The sequence below is a fragment of the Heptranchias perlo genome, chromosome 1 (assembly GCF_035084215.1).
Source record: "Heptranchias perlo isolate sHepPer1 chromosome 1, sHepPer1.hap1, whole genome shotgun sequence".
NCBI classification, from domain to species: Eukaryota; Metazoa; Chordata; class Chondrichthyes; order Hexanchiformes; family Hexanchidae; genus Heptranchias; species Heptranchias perlo.
The window spans coordinates 154,814,132-154,833,188 of NC_090325.1; the positions used below are offsets into that span (position 1 = coordinate 154,814,132).

At 42.5% G+C, this 19,057-nt stretch overlaps 1 protein-coding gene across 1 annotated transcript in view; it reads right to left on the minus strand.

Annotated features, from left to right (window-relative positions):
* The window catches only part of glrbb (glycine receptor, beta b), a 224,840-nt gene extending 206,422 nt beyond the window's left edge, over window positions 1-18,418 (minus strand). The window contains exons 1-2 of the mRNA XM_067992734.1: window positions 18,251-18,418; window positions 17,313-17,457 (exon numbers count right to left, since the gene is read on the minus strand). Of these exons, the coding sequence (XP_067848835.1) occupies window positions 17,313-17,425 (113 nt within the window). The 5' untranslated portion in view covers window positions 17,426-17,457; window positions 18,251-18,418. The remainder of the gene's footprint in view (window positions 1-17,312; window positions 17,458-18,250) is intronic.
* Between the last annotated feature and the right edge of the window lie 639 nt (window positions 18,419-19,057).

Below are 19,057 nucleotides of genomic sequence, written 5' to 3' on the forward strand. Positions count from 1 at the left end.
CTGAATGGGTGAGAAGTATAAGTGTACTTGCTCTTTCCAAGTGACCTGACATATAAGATCAGACAAATATTGGTCTTAATAAAGCCAATAGTGTCAAAAGTTAGAGGTAACATTCTACATGTGGAGTTATTAATGCCATTGCACTTTCAACTCAATACCTGAACTGGAGATACTGAAGCTTGGTGCCTCCCAGGTTTGCAACTCTCGTAGAAAATGCATTTGCCCATTTAGAGAACACACAGAGGGCATTCTGCCCTTACCCAATGTTCATACTTGTATACTTCTTGCTGGGGCAGGGTGCCTGGTTAGTGATCAGAAATGGGAGCTATGGCCAATTCTCTTCTCCCTATACCAGGAGCATTGCACCCATATTGTTGTCTCAACTGAGGTCAGCTGATTTAGCACAGGCAGGGAATAAATATTGGGGTCCAAAAATGTCCAATGGGCTGCATCCTATCATAATAGCCGAGATGCTCCCAGCAAGAAGTATAAGCTGACAGATTTTCTGGGGGTCAAGGGAAAGTTTGCTCAATAGGCTGCCAATGGGCATCTGTGAGGCCAGGGGTGCATCTCAGGCCACAATTAAAAAATGTTTAAAAACGCTGAGTTTTCTTCAGTACCAGGATCCTGGCCTGGACATCCAGGTGATCCCTACACACGCCGTTGGTCAGCCTAGTACACCTGGTTGCTGGCAAATTAAGGGCCAGAAAGGGGGAGCTCGCCACATGGCAGATTGGTCAAAACACTAAAAGCCTATGGGAACCAAGGGAATGTGGCTAGTTGGACACAAAATTGGCTCAGTGGCAGGAAGCAAAAGGATAATGGTTGACGAGTGTTTCTGCAACTGGAAGGCTGTTTCCAGTGGGATCCCACAAGGCTCAGTACCAGGTCCCTTGATTTTTGTGGTACATATTAATGATTTGGACTTGAATGTGGGGGCCTTGATAAAGAAGTTTGCAGATGATACAAAAATTGGCTGTGTGGTTGATAGTGAGGGGGAAAGCTGTATACTGCGGGAAGATAACAATGGACTGGTCAGGTGGGCAGAAAAGTGGCAAATGGAATTCAATCCAGAGAAGTGTGAGGTAATGCATCTGGAGGCAAACAAGGCAAGGGAGTACACAATAAATGGGAGTACACTGAGAGGTGTAGAGGAACAAAGGGACCTTGGAGTGCATGTCCACAGATCCTCGATGGTAGCAGGACAGGTAGATAAGGCGGTCAAAAACGCATATGGGATACTTTCCTTTATTAGCCGAAGCATAGAATATAAGAGCAGGGAGGTTATGCTAGAATTGTATAAAACACTAGTTAGGCCACTGCTTAAGTGCTACATACAGTTCTGATCACCACATTACAGGAAATATATGATTGTACTAGAGAGGGTACAGAGGAGATTTACAAGGGTGTTGCCAGGACTGGAGAATTTTGGCTATGGGAACAGATTGGATAGGCTGGGGTTGTTTTCTTTGGGACAAAGGAGGCTGAGGGGAGATTTAATTGAGGTGTATAAAATTATGACGGGACTAGATAGACTGGATAGTGAGGACCCATTTCCCTTAGCAGAGGGGGTCAGTGACCAGGGGACATAGATTTAAAGTCATTGGTAGAAGGATTAGACGGGAACTGAGGAGAATTCTTTTCACCCAGAGGATGGTGGCGGTCTGGAACTCACTGCCTGAAAGGGTGGTAGAGGCAGAAACCCTCAAATCATTTAAAAAGTACTTGGATGTGCACTTGAAGTGCTGTAACCTACAGGGCTACAGACCAAGTGCTGGAAAGTGGGATTAAGCTGGATAGCTCTTTTTTGGCCGGCGCGGACACGATGGGCCGAATGGCCTCCTTCTGTGCCGTAACTTTCTATGATTCTAGAGAGTCCCCACCCCCTGGCTCTGCCTCTTCTTATATATTAAGATGGAATGAGTGTAGGCTCCATTCCCACCACGCCATCTGGAAACTCAACAAGACTGAGACCCAGCGTCTCCAGGTCCTGACCTCATTGCTCGGCATTCCAGCGGGCGCCTGCCGAAGTTACCGCAGGAGTATACTGGAAGGACTGCAGATTTTTAGGGCCTGGATCTTTCTGATCTGTATGCCTCAGCTATTTAGTGAATAAACTCATTCAATCTTTTTGTCCTTTATTACTTGGTGCATTCTACACTCTAAGGTCTTGTGCATTCTTGTCCAATTATCATATGGGAAACTACTTCTGATACTACAAAATAGGGGGCAAATTAAACAGCTGATACTGAGAATGATGTCTTGCTAATTGTCAGTTCAATGATACATAACTGATTGTTATTATTAACTTTGGAATGGGTTATAGATCACACAGCATGCAATAAAAGTAAACCTATAATTGATGTGGTATTGTTTCCTGAGGCTACAACATTTTTAGCAACACATCACTTGAATGAAAAGCATGAAACAAGAACGGTCTTTCAAACAATCAAGCCAATTTTTCTACAGACCATGTACAATTTGTTCAATCATGAACTCTACCCAACTCATTAATCTTAGGAGGAAGCTTATACAAGTGTCCTCTTGTGTCCCCAAAACTAAATCAAGTAAAACTCTATCTACTAATATCTATCTAATCTTGCATCCTACATTATCCACAGTTGCCAGTTGCTTTCCTTGGTACACTTCCATATCCCAGTAGCTCAGGATCATAAGATTCTACACAGTATTTGATTATTTCTAATTCTACTTATTTTTATTAGTATCAATCCTGTTCCTCATCAGATACTCATCCAGCTCTTTCTTAAAGGTGTTAATTGGCACAGCATTCAATACTTTTTGTTTAAAACCTATTACGCACCTACTGCTTTGTAAAAAAAAATTGTCAAACCAATAAGGGGTAATTTTTTGAAATTGCTCTACCAGCAGGGAGCCTCACTGATCGGGAGTACATAGTAGGAATTCAGGTGCCCATGATTTTCTGTCCTTAGGATGGAAAATAATGGGCAGCGAGTGCTCAAGAGGCTCCATGCCAGGATTATCATTTCATAAAATTACCCCTATCGTCTCAATTGAGGCTTAGTAATTCTGTACTTATGATTTTTTTCTGACACTGCATCACACCACTGCAGAGGAGAGTACTCATAATATATTTTAAAAGGTGATTATACAATAAAATACATATGTGTAACATATTTTGCATACTGCTGTGCATTTATAAAGTCTCTGTTAGATATGTTGAATACTGTTCTGCATCCATGGAACCAAGGCAAAGTAAAGCCGGGCTATTATAACTGATTATACCTACTTTACATCTAATTGTCAGGCGTAACCGATCGAAAAATCTACCCTACAGTGTACACATTGCAGAAATTATGTGATTAGTATGCTCATGCACCAGTCACTTAATTGTATGTAACACAGGTGTACACTTGTCCCTGTCCAAACAGCAAGAAACCTAGCCTGAAAATAAACACATTTTCTTCATAGCTATAATGAAGACACAGTATATGAGCAACTGCTCCAGGCCCAAATGTGATATTTCAAAATCAGATTCATGTTTTTATATCAATTGAACTTAGGTGCCTGTTATTCATGAAGAAATTTTCTCAGTTTAAAATATAACAGTAGATTGGCAAAATAAAGAACAGAACTATTTTGTTTTTTTATGTCAAATTACAAAAATCATATCCCACTGAACTTGCATTAACAGAATGCCATTTTCTTACAGTATTATGGCTGTTACAAAAGTGATCAAGTTATTCAAGACTGATGGATTCACTTTGTTATTTTTTTAAAGGAATTTATTATTACCTGTTTCTCTTTTCTTCAGTTCTGCACAAGGCATGCATCATAGCACAACCAGCAGAATGGACTGGATCTCCACAACCAGGCCTCTGCCAATGTTGGTTTATAACTGGTCTCTGAGGAGTCAGTTGGAGCATAGGATGATTGCCTCTTAGATTTGCACTCCTTCCCTGGGGAAGAAGTGCCTATCCTCTGCTCTGTGTTTCATCGTGACTGGAAACTTACCATGTAGAAACTTGTTAAAAGCCCATATCCCATCATTGAGTGGCAAAGTGTTTCGGAACTCTATGCCACTTTACCACCCTTCATTTCGACTATTTCATATGAAGCAGATTATTTAATTACTTTTGGTCCATTGTTCACAAGGAATGAATAAATTAGTCATTTTCATTAGTATTTGAGCCAATTTTCCCTTTTCGTTCGACCAGCAAACACATTTTAACACAGAGTAAATTTTTAAAAGTGGGAAGACAAGATGATAAAACTATGCAAAACAAAACATATGGGATTCGAGGATTTATAAATAGAGGCATTGAGTACACAAGAAATAGGGAAGCTAAGCACATACAAATCATTGGTTAGGCCAAAGTTAGAATACGCCTTGATCTTTTTACAGCCATAAAACGAACGGCAAAGTGTCCAATATAGCGTGCGGCAAGCGCACACATATTCCACGCCGAATGTGCACCATCCACTATATTAGTAAAGACAGAAAAAGAGAAGTCTGTGCCGGCTGTGTTCAGAAAAACGTGGTCCACATGCGGCCTAACCAGAGGTCCTTAAAAGGACCGCTGGACACCGCTACCAAAAAAGTAAGTTTGTTAAAAAATATTTAACTTACCTTAACATGGAGTCATGAGGAGTAGGAGTGCTCCTCCCAGCCGAAGACTGTTGCCGGCTCCTGATTCCCTCCCTCTGCCGGATTGATTCCATAGGAACATAAGAACATAGGAACAGGAGTAGGCCATTCAGCCCCTCATGCCTGCTCCGCCATTTGATAAGATCATGGCTGATCTGTGATCTAACTCCATATACCTGCCTTTGGCCCATATCCCTTAATACCTTTGGTTGCCAAAAAGCTATCTATCTCAGATTTAAATTTAGCAATTCAGCTCGTATCAATTGCCGTTTGCGGAAGAGAATTCCAAACTTCTACAACCCTTTGTGTGTAGAAATGTTTTCTAATCTCGCTCCTGAAAGGTCTGGCTCTAATTTTTAGACTGTGCCCCCTACTCCGAGAATCCCCAACCAGCAGAAATAGTTTCTCTCTATCCACCCGATCCGTTCCCCTTAATATCTTATAAACTTCGATCAGATCACCCCTTAACCTTCGAAACTCCAGAGAATACAACCCCAATTTGTGTAATCTTTCCTCGTAGCTTAACCCTTCAAGTCCGGGTATCATTCTAGTAAACCCAAGCTGCACTCCCTCCAAGGCTAATATGTCCTTCCGAAGGTGCGGTGCCCAGAACTGCTCACAGTACTCCAGGTGCGGTCCAAACAAGGTTTTGTATAGCTGCAGCATAACTTCTGCCCCCTTGTACTCTAGTCCTCCAGATATAAAGGCCAGCATTCCATTAGCCTTATTGATTATTTTCTGCACCTGTTCATGACACTTCAATGATCTATGTACCTGAACCCCTAAGTCCCTTTGGAGATCCACAGTTTTTAACTTTTTACCATTTAGAAAGTACCCTGTTCTATCCTTTTTTGATCCAAAGTGGATGACCTCACATTTGTCTACATTGAATTCTATTTGCCACAGTTTTGACCATTCACCGAATCTATCAATATCGCTTTGTAATTTTATGCTTTCATCTACTGCTTACAATGCCACCAATCTTTGTGTCATCAGCAAACTTAGATATGAGACTTTCTATGCCTTCATCTAAGTCGTTAATAAATATTGTGACTAATTGAGGCCCCAAAACAGATCCCTGCGGGACTCCACTAGTCACATCCTGCCAATGTGAGTACCTACCCATTATCCCTACTCTGTCGCCTTTCGCTCAGCCAACTTTCTAACCAAGTCCGTACTTTTCCCTCGATTCCATGGGCTTCTATCTTAGCTAACAGTCTCTTATGTGGGACCTTATCAAATGCCTTCTGGAAGTCCATATAAATAACATCCATTGACATTCCCCTGTCCACTACTTTAGTCACCTCTTCAAAAAATTCAATCAGGTATGTCAGGCACGTCCTACCTTTCACAAATCCATGCTGGCTCTCTCTGATTAACTGAAAATTCTCGAGGTGTTCAGTCACCCTATTCTTAATTATAGACTCCAACATTTTCCCCACAACAGAGAGGGAAACCAGGTCTATAATTCCCTGGTTTCCCTCTCTCTCCCTTCTTAAAAAGCAGAGTGACATGTGCAATTTTCCTGAATTCAGTTCCTGAATCTAGAGAACTTTGAAAGATTATGGTTAGGGCATCTGCAATGTGCTCACCTACTTCCTTTAAAACCCTGGGATGGAAACCATCTGGTCCTGGGGATTTGTCACTCTTTAGTGCTATTATTTTCCTCATTACTGTTGCTTTACTTATGTTAATTTTATCGAGTCCCTGTCCCCGATTCAATATTAGTTTTCTTGGGATTTCCGGCATTCTATCCTCTTTTTCTACTGTAAATACTGACGCAAAGTAATCATTCAACATGTCTGCCATTTCCCCATTGTCAATGACAATATCCCCACTTTCAGTTTTTAAGGGGCCAACACTGCTCCTGACCTTTTTCCTAATGTGACTATAAAAGTTCTTCGTATTGGTTTTGATATCCCTTCCAAGTTTCTTTTCATGCTCTCTTTTTGTAGCCCTTACTATCTGTTTTGTGACCCTTTGTTGATCTTTGTATCTTTCCCATTCGCCAGGATCTGTGCCATTTTTTGCCTTTTTGTATGCCCTTTCCTTATGTCTTATACTGTCCCTTACCTCTTTAGTTGTCCATGGCTGGTTTTTTTGGCAAGTAGAGTTCTTGCCCCTCAGGGATATAAACTGATTCAGTATCACGTTAAATGTTTCTTTAAACATTTCCCACTGATCATCAGTCATTTTACCCATTAACAGATTTGCCCAGTTTACTGTGGACAGTCTCTGTCTCATCCCATTGAAGTCAGCCTTACCGAAGTCTAGAACCTGAGCAGCTGACTCACTTTTTTCCCTTTCAAGCACTACATTGAACTCAATCATGTTATGATCGCTATTGGATAGATGTTCGCATACAGTTAAGCCGTTAACTAAATCTGGTTCATCACTCATTACTAAATCTAGTATGGCTTGCCCCCTTGTTGCCTCTAGGACACACTGCTGCAGAAAACTATCCCGGGCACACTCAAGAAATTCACTACCTTTCTAACAGTTTCTAGTCTGCTTTTCCCAATCTATGTGAAGGTTAAAGTCCCCCATTAAGACCACCATGCCTTTGTTACATGCTTGTCTAATCTCTGCATTTATACAATCTAGCACTTCAGAGCTGCTGCCAGGGCTCCTATACACAACTCCCACTATAGTCTTAGATCCTTTCCTATTCCTCAATTCAACCCATAAGGTCTCTGTTGGCTGCTTACCTCTTTATATCCCCCTTTATCATTGAAGTGATTTCATCTCTAATCATTAAGGCTACTCCTCCCCCTCTTCCATTTTCCCTATCTCTCCTGTAGACCTTATAACCTGGTATATTTAGTTCCCAATCCTGACCATCCTGCAGCCATATCTCAGTAATAGCTATCATGTCATACCCTCCAATTTGAATTTGAACCTGTAGTTAATTTAATTTAATTCCTTATACTCCATGCATTTATATATAGAACTCTTAGTTGGGCCACACACCCTAGCCTGACCTTCAGCTTTGATGCTGGGTTAATCGCCTTATGCCTTCTAGATTCCCCCCTCTCCCAATCGTCCCTTCTCTCCCGATTGCATCCCCACTCCATCCCGACTGCCCTCTCCCTCCTGATTGACGCTGTGACTATTTTACAGCCATAAAACGGACGGCAAAGCATCCAATATAGCGTGCGGCAAGCGCACGCATGTTCCGCACCGAAAGTATGCCATCCACTATATTAAATTACATCACTGCGTCATGAAGGGTCTAGACAGAGTAGACAGAAACTGTTCCCATTGTTGGAAGGGTCAAGAACCAGAGGACACAGATTTAAGGTGATTGGCAAAAGACCAAAGGTGACATGAGGAAAAACGTTTTTTACACAGTGAGTGGTTAGGATCTGGAATGCACTGCCCGAGGGGGTGGTGGAGGCAGATTCAATCATGGCCTTCAAAAGGGAACTAGATAAGTATTTGAAAGGTAAAAATTTGCAGGTCTATGGGGAAAGGACGGGGGAGTGGGACTAGCTGGATTGCGCTTGCATAGAGCTGGCATGGACTCGATGGGTCGAATGGCCTCCTTCCATTATGTAACTTTTCTATGATTTTATGATTGCTTCCCTCCTCTCCCTATTGCCCTTCTCCCTCTCGATGACCCCCTTCCTCCCGATTGTTTCCCCTCCTCCCGATTGCCTACCCCCACCACCAGAACCTACCTGAGGGCCGCTGCATTGACACCAATGCCAATTCGCCAGTGAGTTTCTGGGTATGCCCAGCATGTGTCCGCAACTCACCAGCTTCATTTAAATGAGGCCTGAGGCCTTGGGCCTACCCAGTTCACACCAATAATCCTATGCCACTGTGTCCAGTTTTGAGTGCCCTAATTTAAGAAAAATGGCAGGGCCATGAAAAGCGCACAAAAGAGATTCACTGATACTGCTTTAGTTTTGAAGAGAGACTAGAGAAACATGGGCCCTTTTCATTACAGCAGTGCAGATTAAGAGGATTTCTGACAGAGCTACTCAAAATTATGAAGGGTTTTATAGCATAAATAGGGACAAACTATTTCCACTGGTCCATGAGTCGATAACTAGAGGGCATACATTTATATCATCACCGAAAGAATGAAGGAATGAAGGGAAAGGTTGGGAGATCTTATTTGTGCACAGAATTGTTATGATAGGGAATACTCTACCAGACATGGGACATGGATGCAAAATCCATTTGAAAGGGAAGTGAATAAATATTTGAAAAAACAATCTTAAAGGTTATATGCTGCAAAATTCTATGATTCCAAATGTATTGAAGACCTGCCATCTCTTCCATTTGGGCATGCATTCATGGAAGGTGTTAGGCATAGTGGAGCAATTCATACCCTGACTGCACATAGACTCCTGGTCCTCTGCTCATAACAAAACCCATCTAAAATGGATGTTATCTGTCTGCACATCAGTATTTTATTTTTTTGTCAAGAAAAGCAGCCTCCATTAAGTCAGTATTTTTATAAAAAGGAGGAATGGAAGGCACAAATTTAGACCTCTTACAGACCTATTTATCATGAAACATGAACAATTTATAAACAGGTGGGAATGCTGAAGTTTACTCCCAGCATCAGGTTTAGCAAATAAATTTGAAGAAGTCACAACAGCACATTCTAACAAGTCATAAAGGAGCCTCTTGACCCCTGTAACAAAAAACTTTTCACTTGTATAGATGTTCTAAGCGGAAACTTTAGCACCAGAAAATTGAATACAAGGGCATGTTTCATTAATACAATGGTGAATCTAATTCTGTAAGACATGATGGACCGGATCTTGCTGGAGCAGCGCCTCTCGCTGTACACGCCGTTAGTTAGATATTTTTCTGCACCCTCAGCTCGCCGTAACTTGCTAGAAGTGCGAGCTGATACGGTGTGGTGAAGTCAACAGGGCATCTGGGACCTTAGTGAACAACAGGACCAACAGTTTATTTCCTTAACCAATGAGATTTAAGGACTGAGAAAGAAACAGATGAACGGCAGAGAAGGAGGGTAAATTAGAGTCAAATCAGGTACAGAGAGAGAAATAAAGAGAGGGAAAGAAAGATTGGATTAAGAGAAAGAGAAACAAGAGACAGAAAGGAAAAGAATTTAAAAATTAAAATTTGACATTTTTGAAACCTCTAACAACAATTTACTACACGTAGGAATGGGATTGAACAGTTTAAATTGTTCCCTTTCTGGGCAAGAGAGATTGATTGGCACTGCATTAACAATTATCACATTGGTAAAAAGGTACTTACACTATTAAGTTCCAGCCCTAACTTTCTGTGGCGAGTTTAATGGGAAATTAATATGCAAATCCAGCAAGTTCCTAAAAATGACAGGGAGGCTAAGGGCAAGATGCCGTTTGTGCAAAGCAAATGGCGGAGCAGCGTAAATCGAGCAGCAAGTTCTGGAGATTCAACTCATGGCATCTCTCTTCATCCCCTGAACTCGCTAGTCAATTTGTGTATTAATAACAGCATGTCACCAACATCTGTGGACTGGTGTTAAAGTTGAGAGAGCTGTCCCACAGGCTAGTCAATCAACAATCTGACAAAGTCATACTAACAGAATCATACCTATCAGCCAATATCCCAGTCTCCGCCATCATCATCCCTGGGTATGTCCTGTTCCACCAGCAGGACAGACTCACCAGAGGTGGGGACACAGTGGTATAGTCAGGTGGGAGTGGCCCTGGGAGTCCTCAATATTGATTCCAGACCAAATGAAGTCTCCTGGTTTTGGGTCAAACATGGGTAAGGAAACCTCTTCCTGATTACCATCTACTGCCCTGCCTCAGTCGAGGAATCAGTGTTGAACACCACCTGGAAGAAGCCCTGAGGGTAGCAAGGGTACAAAATATACTCTGGGTGGGAGACTTCAATGTTCATTACCAAGAATGGCCTGGTAGCACCACCACTGACCGAGCTGGCTGAGTCCTTAAGGAGAACCAACATGAGAGAATAACCTACTTGACCTCGCCTTCACCAATCTACCTGTCGCAGATTCGTCCGTCCATGGCTGTATTGTTAGGCGTGACCACGACACAATCCTTGTGGAGAACAAGTCTAGACTTCACACGGAGGACAAGCTCCATCCTATCGTGTGGAACGATAGATTAAGAACAGATAAGATAGATTAAGAACAGATCTAGCGGCTCAAAACTGGGGGCAACCATGAGGCGTTGTGGGCCATCTGCAGCAACAGAATTGTATTCCATAACAATCTATAGTCTCATGGCCCGGCATATCCCTCACTCATCCATGATTATTAAGCCATATGACCAACCATAGTTCAATAAGGAATGTAGAAGAGCATGCCAAGAGCAGCACTAGGCGTACCTGAAAATGAGATGTCAACCTGGTAAAGCTACAACTACTAACCATGTATGCTAAACAGCACGCTATAGACAAAGCTAAGCGAACCCACAACTAACAATCAGGTCAATGCTCTGCAGTCCTGCCACATCCTGTTGCGAATGGTGGTGGACAATTAAGCAACTAACGGTAGGAGGAAGCTCCATGAACATTCCCATCCTCAATGTTGGCAGAGCCTAGCACATGAGTCCAAAAAACAAGGCTGAGCCGTTCACTACCATCTTCAGCCACAAGTGCCTAGTAGATTATCCTTCTTGGCCTCCTCCTGAGGTCCCCACCATCACAGATGCCGGTCTTCAGCCAATTCGATTCACTCCACATGCTATCAAGGAACGGCTGAGTGCACTGGACACAGCAATGGCTACGGGCCCCAACAACTTCCCGGCTGTGGTACTTGAACACCTGTGCTCCAGGATTAGCCGCGCCTCTAGCCTAGCTGCTTCAGTACAGCTACAAGACCAGCATCTACTCAACAATGTGGAAAATTGTTCAGGTATGTCCTGTCCCCAAAAAGCAAGAAAAATCCAACCCAGCCAATTACCGCCCTACCAGCCTGCTCTCAATCAATACCAAAGTGATGCAAGGTGTCCTCATTAGTGCTAGCAAGTGGCACTCACTCACCAATAACCTGCTGACCAATGCTCAATTTGGATTTCACCAGGAACACTCAGCTCCAGACCTCATTACAGCCTTGGTCCAAACGTGAACAAAAGAGCTGAATTCCAGTGATGAGGCAAGAGTGGCTGCCCTTGACATCAAGGCAGCATTGGACCAAGTGTGGCACCAAGGAGCCCTAGTAAAATTGAAGTCAATGGGAATCAGGGGGAAAACTCTCCAGTGGCTGGAGTCATACCTAACACAAAGGAAGATGATTGTGGTTCATGGAGGCCAATCATCTCAGCCCCAGGACATTGCTGCAGGACATCCTCAAGGCAGCGTCCTAGGCCCAACTATCTTCATGGCTTCATCAATGACCTTCCTTCCTTTATAAGGTCAGAAGTGGGGCTGTTCGCTGATGATTGCACAGTATTCAGCTCCATTCGCAAATCCTCAGATAATGAAGCAGCCCGTGCCCCCATGCAGCAAGACCTGGCTAACATCCCGGCTTTGGCTGATTTGTATTAGGTAACATTCGCACAAGTGCCAGGCAATGACCATCTCCAACAAGAGAAAGCCTAACCATTTCCCCTTGACATTCAATGGCATTACCATCACCAAATCCCGCCACCCCCCCCACCCCCACCCATCAACATCCTGGGGGTCACCATTGGGCAGAAACTCAACTGGACCAGCCGCATAAATGCAGTGACTATGAGAGCAGGTCAGAGGCTAGGTATTCTGCAGCAAGTGGCTCACCTCCTGACTCCTCACAGCTTCTCCACCACATACAAGGCAAAAGTTGGGGATGTGATGGAATACTCGCCACTTGCCTGGATTGATGCAGCTCCAACAACACTCAAGAAGCTCGACACCATCCAGGACAAAGCAGTCCGTGTGTTCTGCACCCCATCCCATCAGCTTAAACATTCACTTCCTCTACCACTGGCGTACCGTGGCTGCAGTGTGTCCTACCTACAGGATAAACTACAGCAAGTCACTAAGGTTTCTTCGGCAGCACCTCCCAAGGCATCAATCTCCACCACGTAGAAGGACAAGGGCACAAGTGCATGGGATCACCTTGACCTCCAAGTTCCCCTCCAAGTCACAAACTATCCTATCTTGGATATACATCGTCATTCCTTCACAGTCGCTGGGTCAAAATCTTGAAACTCCCTACCTAACAGCATTATGGGAGTACCTTCCTCACATGGACTGCAGTGGTTCAAGAAGAAGGCCGACCACCACCTTCTCAAGGGTACTGGGGATAGGTGTAAATACTGGCCTTGCCAGCGATATGCATATCCTGAGAATTAATTACAATATAATGCACTGCCCACCATCCTGAATGTTTGCAGATCATGGAGAGATTTCATATCATCAAGAAAAGCAAGCAATATCTAGCTTTTAATCAAAATGCAGGTAAGACTATGGTTGGTGGGCCAGTGACTCCACTCGCTGAAGGTCGTTTGGAGACTCAGGTGAAGTTTTCACAGATGTCCTACATTCAAGGCCCAAAGAGAAGCAGTGGTAGGTGCAGTGTTCAGTGGCACCACCTTCAAGCTAGGGATAGTGGAACATCACCAAGATATGCAGAATGTTACGGTCGCCATTCATACTATAGTGGAAGAGGGAATGGATAGGATGGAGACATCCAACTCAGAGACCCCCGTATCTGCGTTCAATAGCCATATCTCAAAATGGAGTATCTCCATCTTGTGACAACTATAATGAGCTGGACACACAATAAACACAATGTCAGGCATAGCAGCACTTGAACTTTGTGGATCAGTGTCATTATGTTGTTTATCCATTGTTGACATAGTATCATAGAAGGTACAGCACAGGATCAGGCCATTCGGCACACCATGCCTGTGCTGGCTCTTTGAAAGAGCTATCCGATTAGTCCCACTCCCCTGCTCTTTCCCCACAGTCCTGTAAAAGTTTTCCCTTCAAATATTTATCCAATTCCCTTTTGAAAGTTACTATTGAATCTGCTTCCACCACTCTTTCAGACAGTGCATTCCAGATCATTACAACTCGCTGCATAAAAAAAATTGCCTCAAGTCACCTTTTGCCGATCACCTTAAAACTGTGTCCTCTGGTTACTGACCATTCTGCCGCTGGAAACAGTTTCTCCTTATTTACCCTATCAAAACCCTTCAAGATTTTAAACACCTCTATCAAATCTCCTCTTAAACTTCTCTGCTCTAAGGAGAACAACCCCAGTTTCTCTAGTCTCTCCACATAACTGGCACCTTTCTAGTAAATCTCTTCTGCAACTTCTCTAAGGCCTTGACATCTTTCCTAAAGTGTGGTGCCCAGAATTGAACACAGCTGCGGCCTAACCAGCGTTTTATAAAGGTTTAGCGTAACTTCCTTGCTTTTGTACTCTATGCCTCTATTAATAAAGCCCAGGATCCCATATGCTTATTTAAACAGCCTTCTCAACTTGTCCTGCCATCTTCAAAGATTTTTGTACATACACCCTCAGGTCTCTCTGTTCCTGCACTCCCTTTAATATTGTGCCATTTAGTTTATATTGCCTCTCCTCATTCTTCCTACCAAAATGGATCGCTTTGCACTTTTCTGCGTTAAATTTCATCTGACATGTGTCTGTCCATTTCACCAGTCTGTTTATGTCCTCCTGAAGTCTGATACTATCCTCCACATTGTTTACTACATTTCCAAGTTTTGTGTTATCTGCAAAGTTTGAAATTATACCTTTTATACCCAAGTCCAGGTCATTAATATATATCAAAAAGAGCAGTGATCCTAATACAGACGACTGGGGAACACCACTGTATACTTCCCTCCAGTCTGAAAAACAACCATTCACCACTACTCTCCGCTTTCTGTCCCTGAGCCAATTTTGTATCCACTACCACTGTCCCTTTAATCCCATGGGCTTTAATAAGGACAAACAATGTAGGGATATTGCTCCACAAAGTTCTAACTGCTGCTATGCCTGACATAGGGTCCATTATGGAAGAAATTTTGTGGTTCGGGCTGTATAATCTTGAAAAAACAATGTGGTTACCAGTACAGGTGTGAGGGGGATTCTGTACATCTTGTTCTGTTCTCAGACAGGTCAGTAGCGCCATCAGTGGCTTAAGTAGGGGACTGCAAAGGCAGGACATTAAAGCATATGCCAGCAGACTGTCTCTAAATTGCTGGAGCTCTGGGTTCAAGTCCCACTCCAGAAACTTGAGCAAGAAATCTAGGTCAACACTCCAGTGCAATACTGATTGAGTGCACCATTGTTGGTGGTGCCGTTTTTCGGATGAGACATTAAACAGTCTGCCCTCTCAGGTGGGCGTAAAAGATCCCATGATACTATTTCGAAGAACAGCGGGGAAATTTTTCCCGGTGTCCTGGCCAATATTTATCCCTCAACTAACATCATTAAACAGATTATCTGGTTATTATCACACTGCTGTTTGTGGAACCTTGCTGTGTGCACATTGGCTGCAGTGTTTCCTACATTACAACAGTGACTACACTTCAAAAGTATTTCATTGGCTGTAAAGCACTTTGGGACGTCATGAGGTTGTGAAAGGCGCTATATAAATGCAAGTCTTTCTTTCTTTGGTACTCACTGGAAGTCAAGCAGTCCTCCATGACATTTATACAAGACATTTCTTGCTCTAATACTCCACCATCATGAAGCACCAATGATCTTCCTAATTTTGCCTATAAACAATCTGAAGGTTCACAGTCTTCCACCTATCTTCCACCAATAGTAATGGTACTACAGAGGTCACCACCATGGTCACATATTCAAAAGGTGAGAGGTACACAGATTGCATGGGAGCAGATCACAGAATACACACGGTAGGCACATATTCCACAAATGGAAAGAATCCAGTAATTTTGTTCATGAGCAACTTTGCATCCATCCCCCTAGATTTCTGAATACACAAAGTAAGTTTACCCAAGGAACAGTTGCTAATGTGGCAAAAGCAAAAATTAGCTGTGTCTGATGATTTATTAGATTAGATTTTATGAATTTGCAGTCCCAGCAGTGAAATTTACCTGTCAGGAATGCACATTAGGATCTTGGACATTGAGATCAGTGGGGCTCACAGGATTTGTCATCCACAGAAAAAAAACCACCATGTATTAATTTCCAATATGAGTTCTAGGTGAGCAAAACACTGCACCAGGAGTGAAAATTTGTAAAATTTACCCTATTTGTATCCTTTATTTGAAATGTACAAGTCTGTGAGTACAAATAGGAGAAAAGGTTTGCCAAACTTTCACAAAACCGCTGTCTCTTTAAAAAGAGATGCAAATGTGTTTGAAAAAAAGCCCCAAAATTGTGCCCAAGTGAAAAATCACAATATTCCTTCAGTATCCTTCAGAGGGGAGGATCAAATAAAAGTAGATGTAAGTAGCCTGAAGCTACACTAACATACTTATGCCATTTTTAGATGTTGCTCTTGTGGGAAAAATTCTATATATCAGAATTTTTTCCAACGGAAGAATGACACCTGAAAATTACTATACAACATGGGTCAATATGTTCACCAGTTGGAGACAGAAGTTACAAGTTTCTAACAGCTGTTTTTGATGTCAGAAACCAGTTTGTGAAAATGTTAGAAAAATACAGAGGGCCATGTTGCAGTTTCCAACCACTTAGGGGCCCTGTGCATCACTTGCCTGCAAGTCCACCTTAGAGCCGATGCTAATAGGGTGAATTATTTGCCAAACTCAGCAGCAGCACACCAACACTAAACTTTGTCCTCAGGAGATTGACCTCATCCTTTCAGATGAGAAGGGAGGTAAGTGGGAGTTTCAGGAAAATCTGATTTCTACCCTTTTCAGCTAAGAGACTCTTCTGTGCCAAAGTGAGTACTGCTCTGGGCGATATCTAGTAACATATATATGGAGGTCTCTGAGATAAATGTCTCCATCCACCAAGATATGTATGACAACCGTAATAATCAGCACATGTTGCTGCTGTTCCACCCATTAAAACAACTTCACACCCAGACTTGTATTTTTCCAACATTTTCACAAACTGGTTTCTGACATCACAAACAGCTGTTAGAAACTTGTAACTTCTGTCTCCAACTGGTGAACATATTGACCCATGTTATATAGTAATTTTCAGGTGTCATTCTTCTGTTGGAAAAAATTCTGATATATAGAATTTTGTCCACAAGAGCTACATCTAAAAATGGCATAAGTATGTTAGTGTAGCCTCAGGCTACTTACATCTTCTTTTATTCAATTCTCCCCTCTGAACGATACTGAAGGAATATTGTGATTTTTCACATGGGCACAATTTTAGGGCTTTTTTTTTCCAACCACATTTGCATCTCTTTTTAAAGAGACAATGGCTTTGTGAAAGATTGGCAAACCTTTTCTTCTATTTGCAAACAAATACACAACAAAGTGACATAAATCCTGCAGAAGTGCACAATCACAACATTTCTCCATGACATCATCATGATGAAAATGACACCTTTCTGGCTGTTCTCGCTTCCCAAACATAAAGAGGTTTTTGAGTACTTTTTTGTGAAGACAGAGGCTGATTAAAATGGTTATAATCCAAAAGTATCCATTCTCTTCCCTCATTATGTGGTAAAGCTGTATGGTATTTGGAAAGAGTTCAAAGGGCCTGAAACCATTGCCTATCATTACTTGGGAAACAGATACTTAAAAAAACACAAATACAAATTTTAATACAGAATGAGATGACAGAGAAAAGACAACATACGATGGACACGGATGCTGCTTCTTCAACTTTTCTTTCTTTGCCTTATTACTGGACAGGCCTTGTTCAATCCAAAAGCAGAAGATGACAAGAAGAGATGCCTTGATCAGCTCCATTCTGAAGTTGATTGGTCCAGTACGATGCTAATCTGGAACAAGAAAAATGTCAGCAAATGTTAAATCCTTCCAGGAACTCCATTTTGCAAATGACAGAATAGAGAAACACTAAACAGATTTAATCAAGCGTGCACATGTGTCCATGTCTGAGTGTGTGTAACAAGATTGCTGCCCCAACACTGCATATCTAGAGCCAATATTGATCACCAGACACCAAAATTATATTGCTGCCACACATCCCCTTTAACCACTCCTGGATCTGATGCCCAATACAAGAACGCATTCACTATTTAAAAACCTCTCTCGTTTGTATTGTTAAGTCCCACCGATACTAAAACCCCGTCCACCCTTTTCAATAACTGTGCGATGACATTTCTGTTCGAATTTTCAAGGATTTTAAAATATAAAAGCGTTAAACACGGGTTTCTTAAAAATCGATAAGTAATCCGAAAGATGCATATCTCGTACATTGCAATTGTTTTCTTTGTTATAGAGCACGTACACGTGAATAATATTACATTGCAGATCTAAACATTATATTGTACTGCGGCCGAAGCTCGTTGCATCCTTTTCACACTGATTTCTGTCGGCTTCGTAAATAAAAAACCGCCAGAACATCAAGCCGCATCCGGCCAGAGCCTGAAGGAAGCAGCAACCGGGACCAGCACAGGGCGAAACAACACATCGGGGGGCTGGGGGCGATGATGGCGCCGACACCGCTCCTCTCACATCACCCAGCGACACAGCATCGAGCACCGTCGGGCCTGGTGTGTGCGTGTTTTTTTTTATTAATAATAATAATAATTTCTGATGGTTTCTACTCACCGTGACACTCGGTGCGAAATTTAAACAAGCAGAGATCTTTTGAGTCCCCCAGCGTGCGCCTTGTGCTTGATATCCATCACCGACTCAGGCAGGACACAACAGACTGCAACCTCACTGCTCTGCCATCTGCATTTTCAAACCGCTGCACCATTAACACATCGGCTATTTAAAATTATTATTTTGTTAAAATATATTTTGGGGCTAATACTCTTTCTCAAGATGGAGGAGCGATGTGTGTACTTGCTACATGCGCAGTAGCCCCGCTTCTTGGAAATAAATCAGGGAAAAAAGGAAAAGCTGCTAATGGAATCCAAATTCTACATCAGCCATTCCTTTACTCTGCCTTGTACTTCATCAAAAGGGTTTTGTAAAATATGTTCAAAATCAGAAAACGTTAAAAAGCGTTGTCAAGTCCTGATCAGTGGCGCTGTACTGTTTGATTTTCTTACGCATTGCCCTTAGGGCCCTTTCCCACTCAACGCTAATCTCTTTCCCCTTACACAAATTCATGACGTGAAGAATAAACCCAACGCTGAGATGACTACATTATTAAATTACTTTTATGTATCATAGTATCATAATATGGTACAGCACAGGAGGAGGTCATTCGGCCCATCCTGCCTGTGCCTGCTCCTGGAAAGACCTATCCAATTTGTCCCACTCCCCTGCTCTTTCCCCATAGCCCTGTAAATGTTTTCCCATCAAGCATGTCTCCAATTCCCTTTTAAAAGTTAGGAATCTGAACACTTTGATTGCCTTGACAACGGGCAGTTGGAAAGATTATCTGTAATCACCAGGTATTGTTCT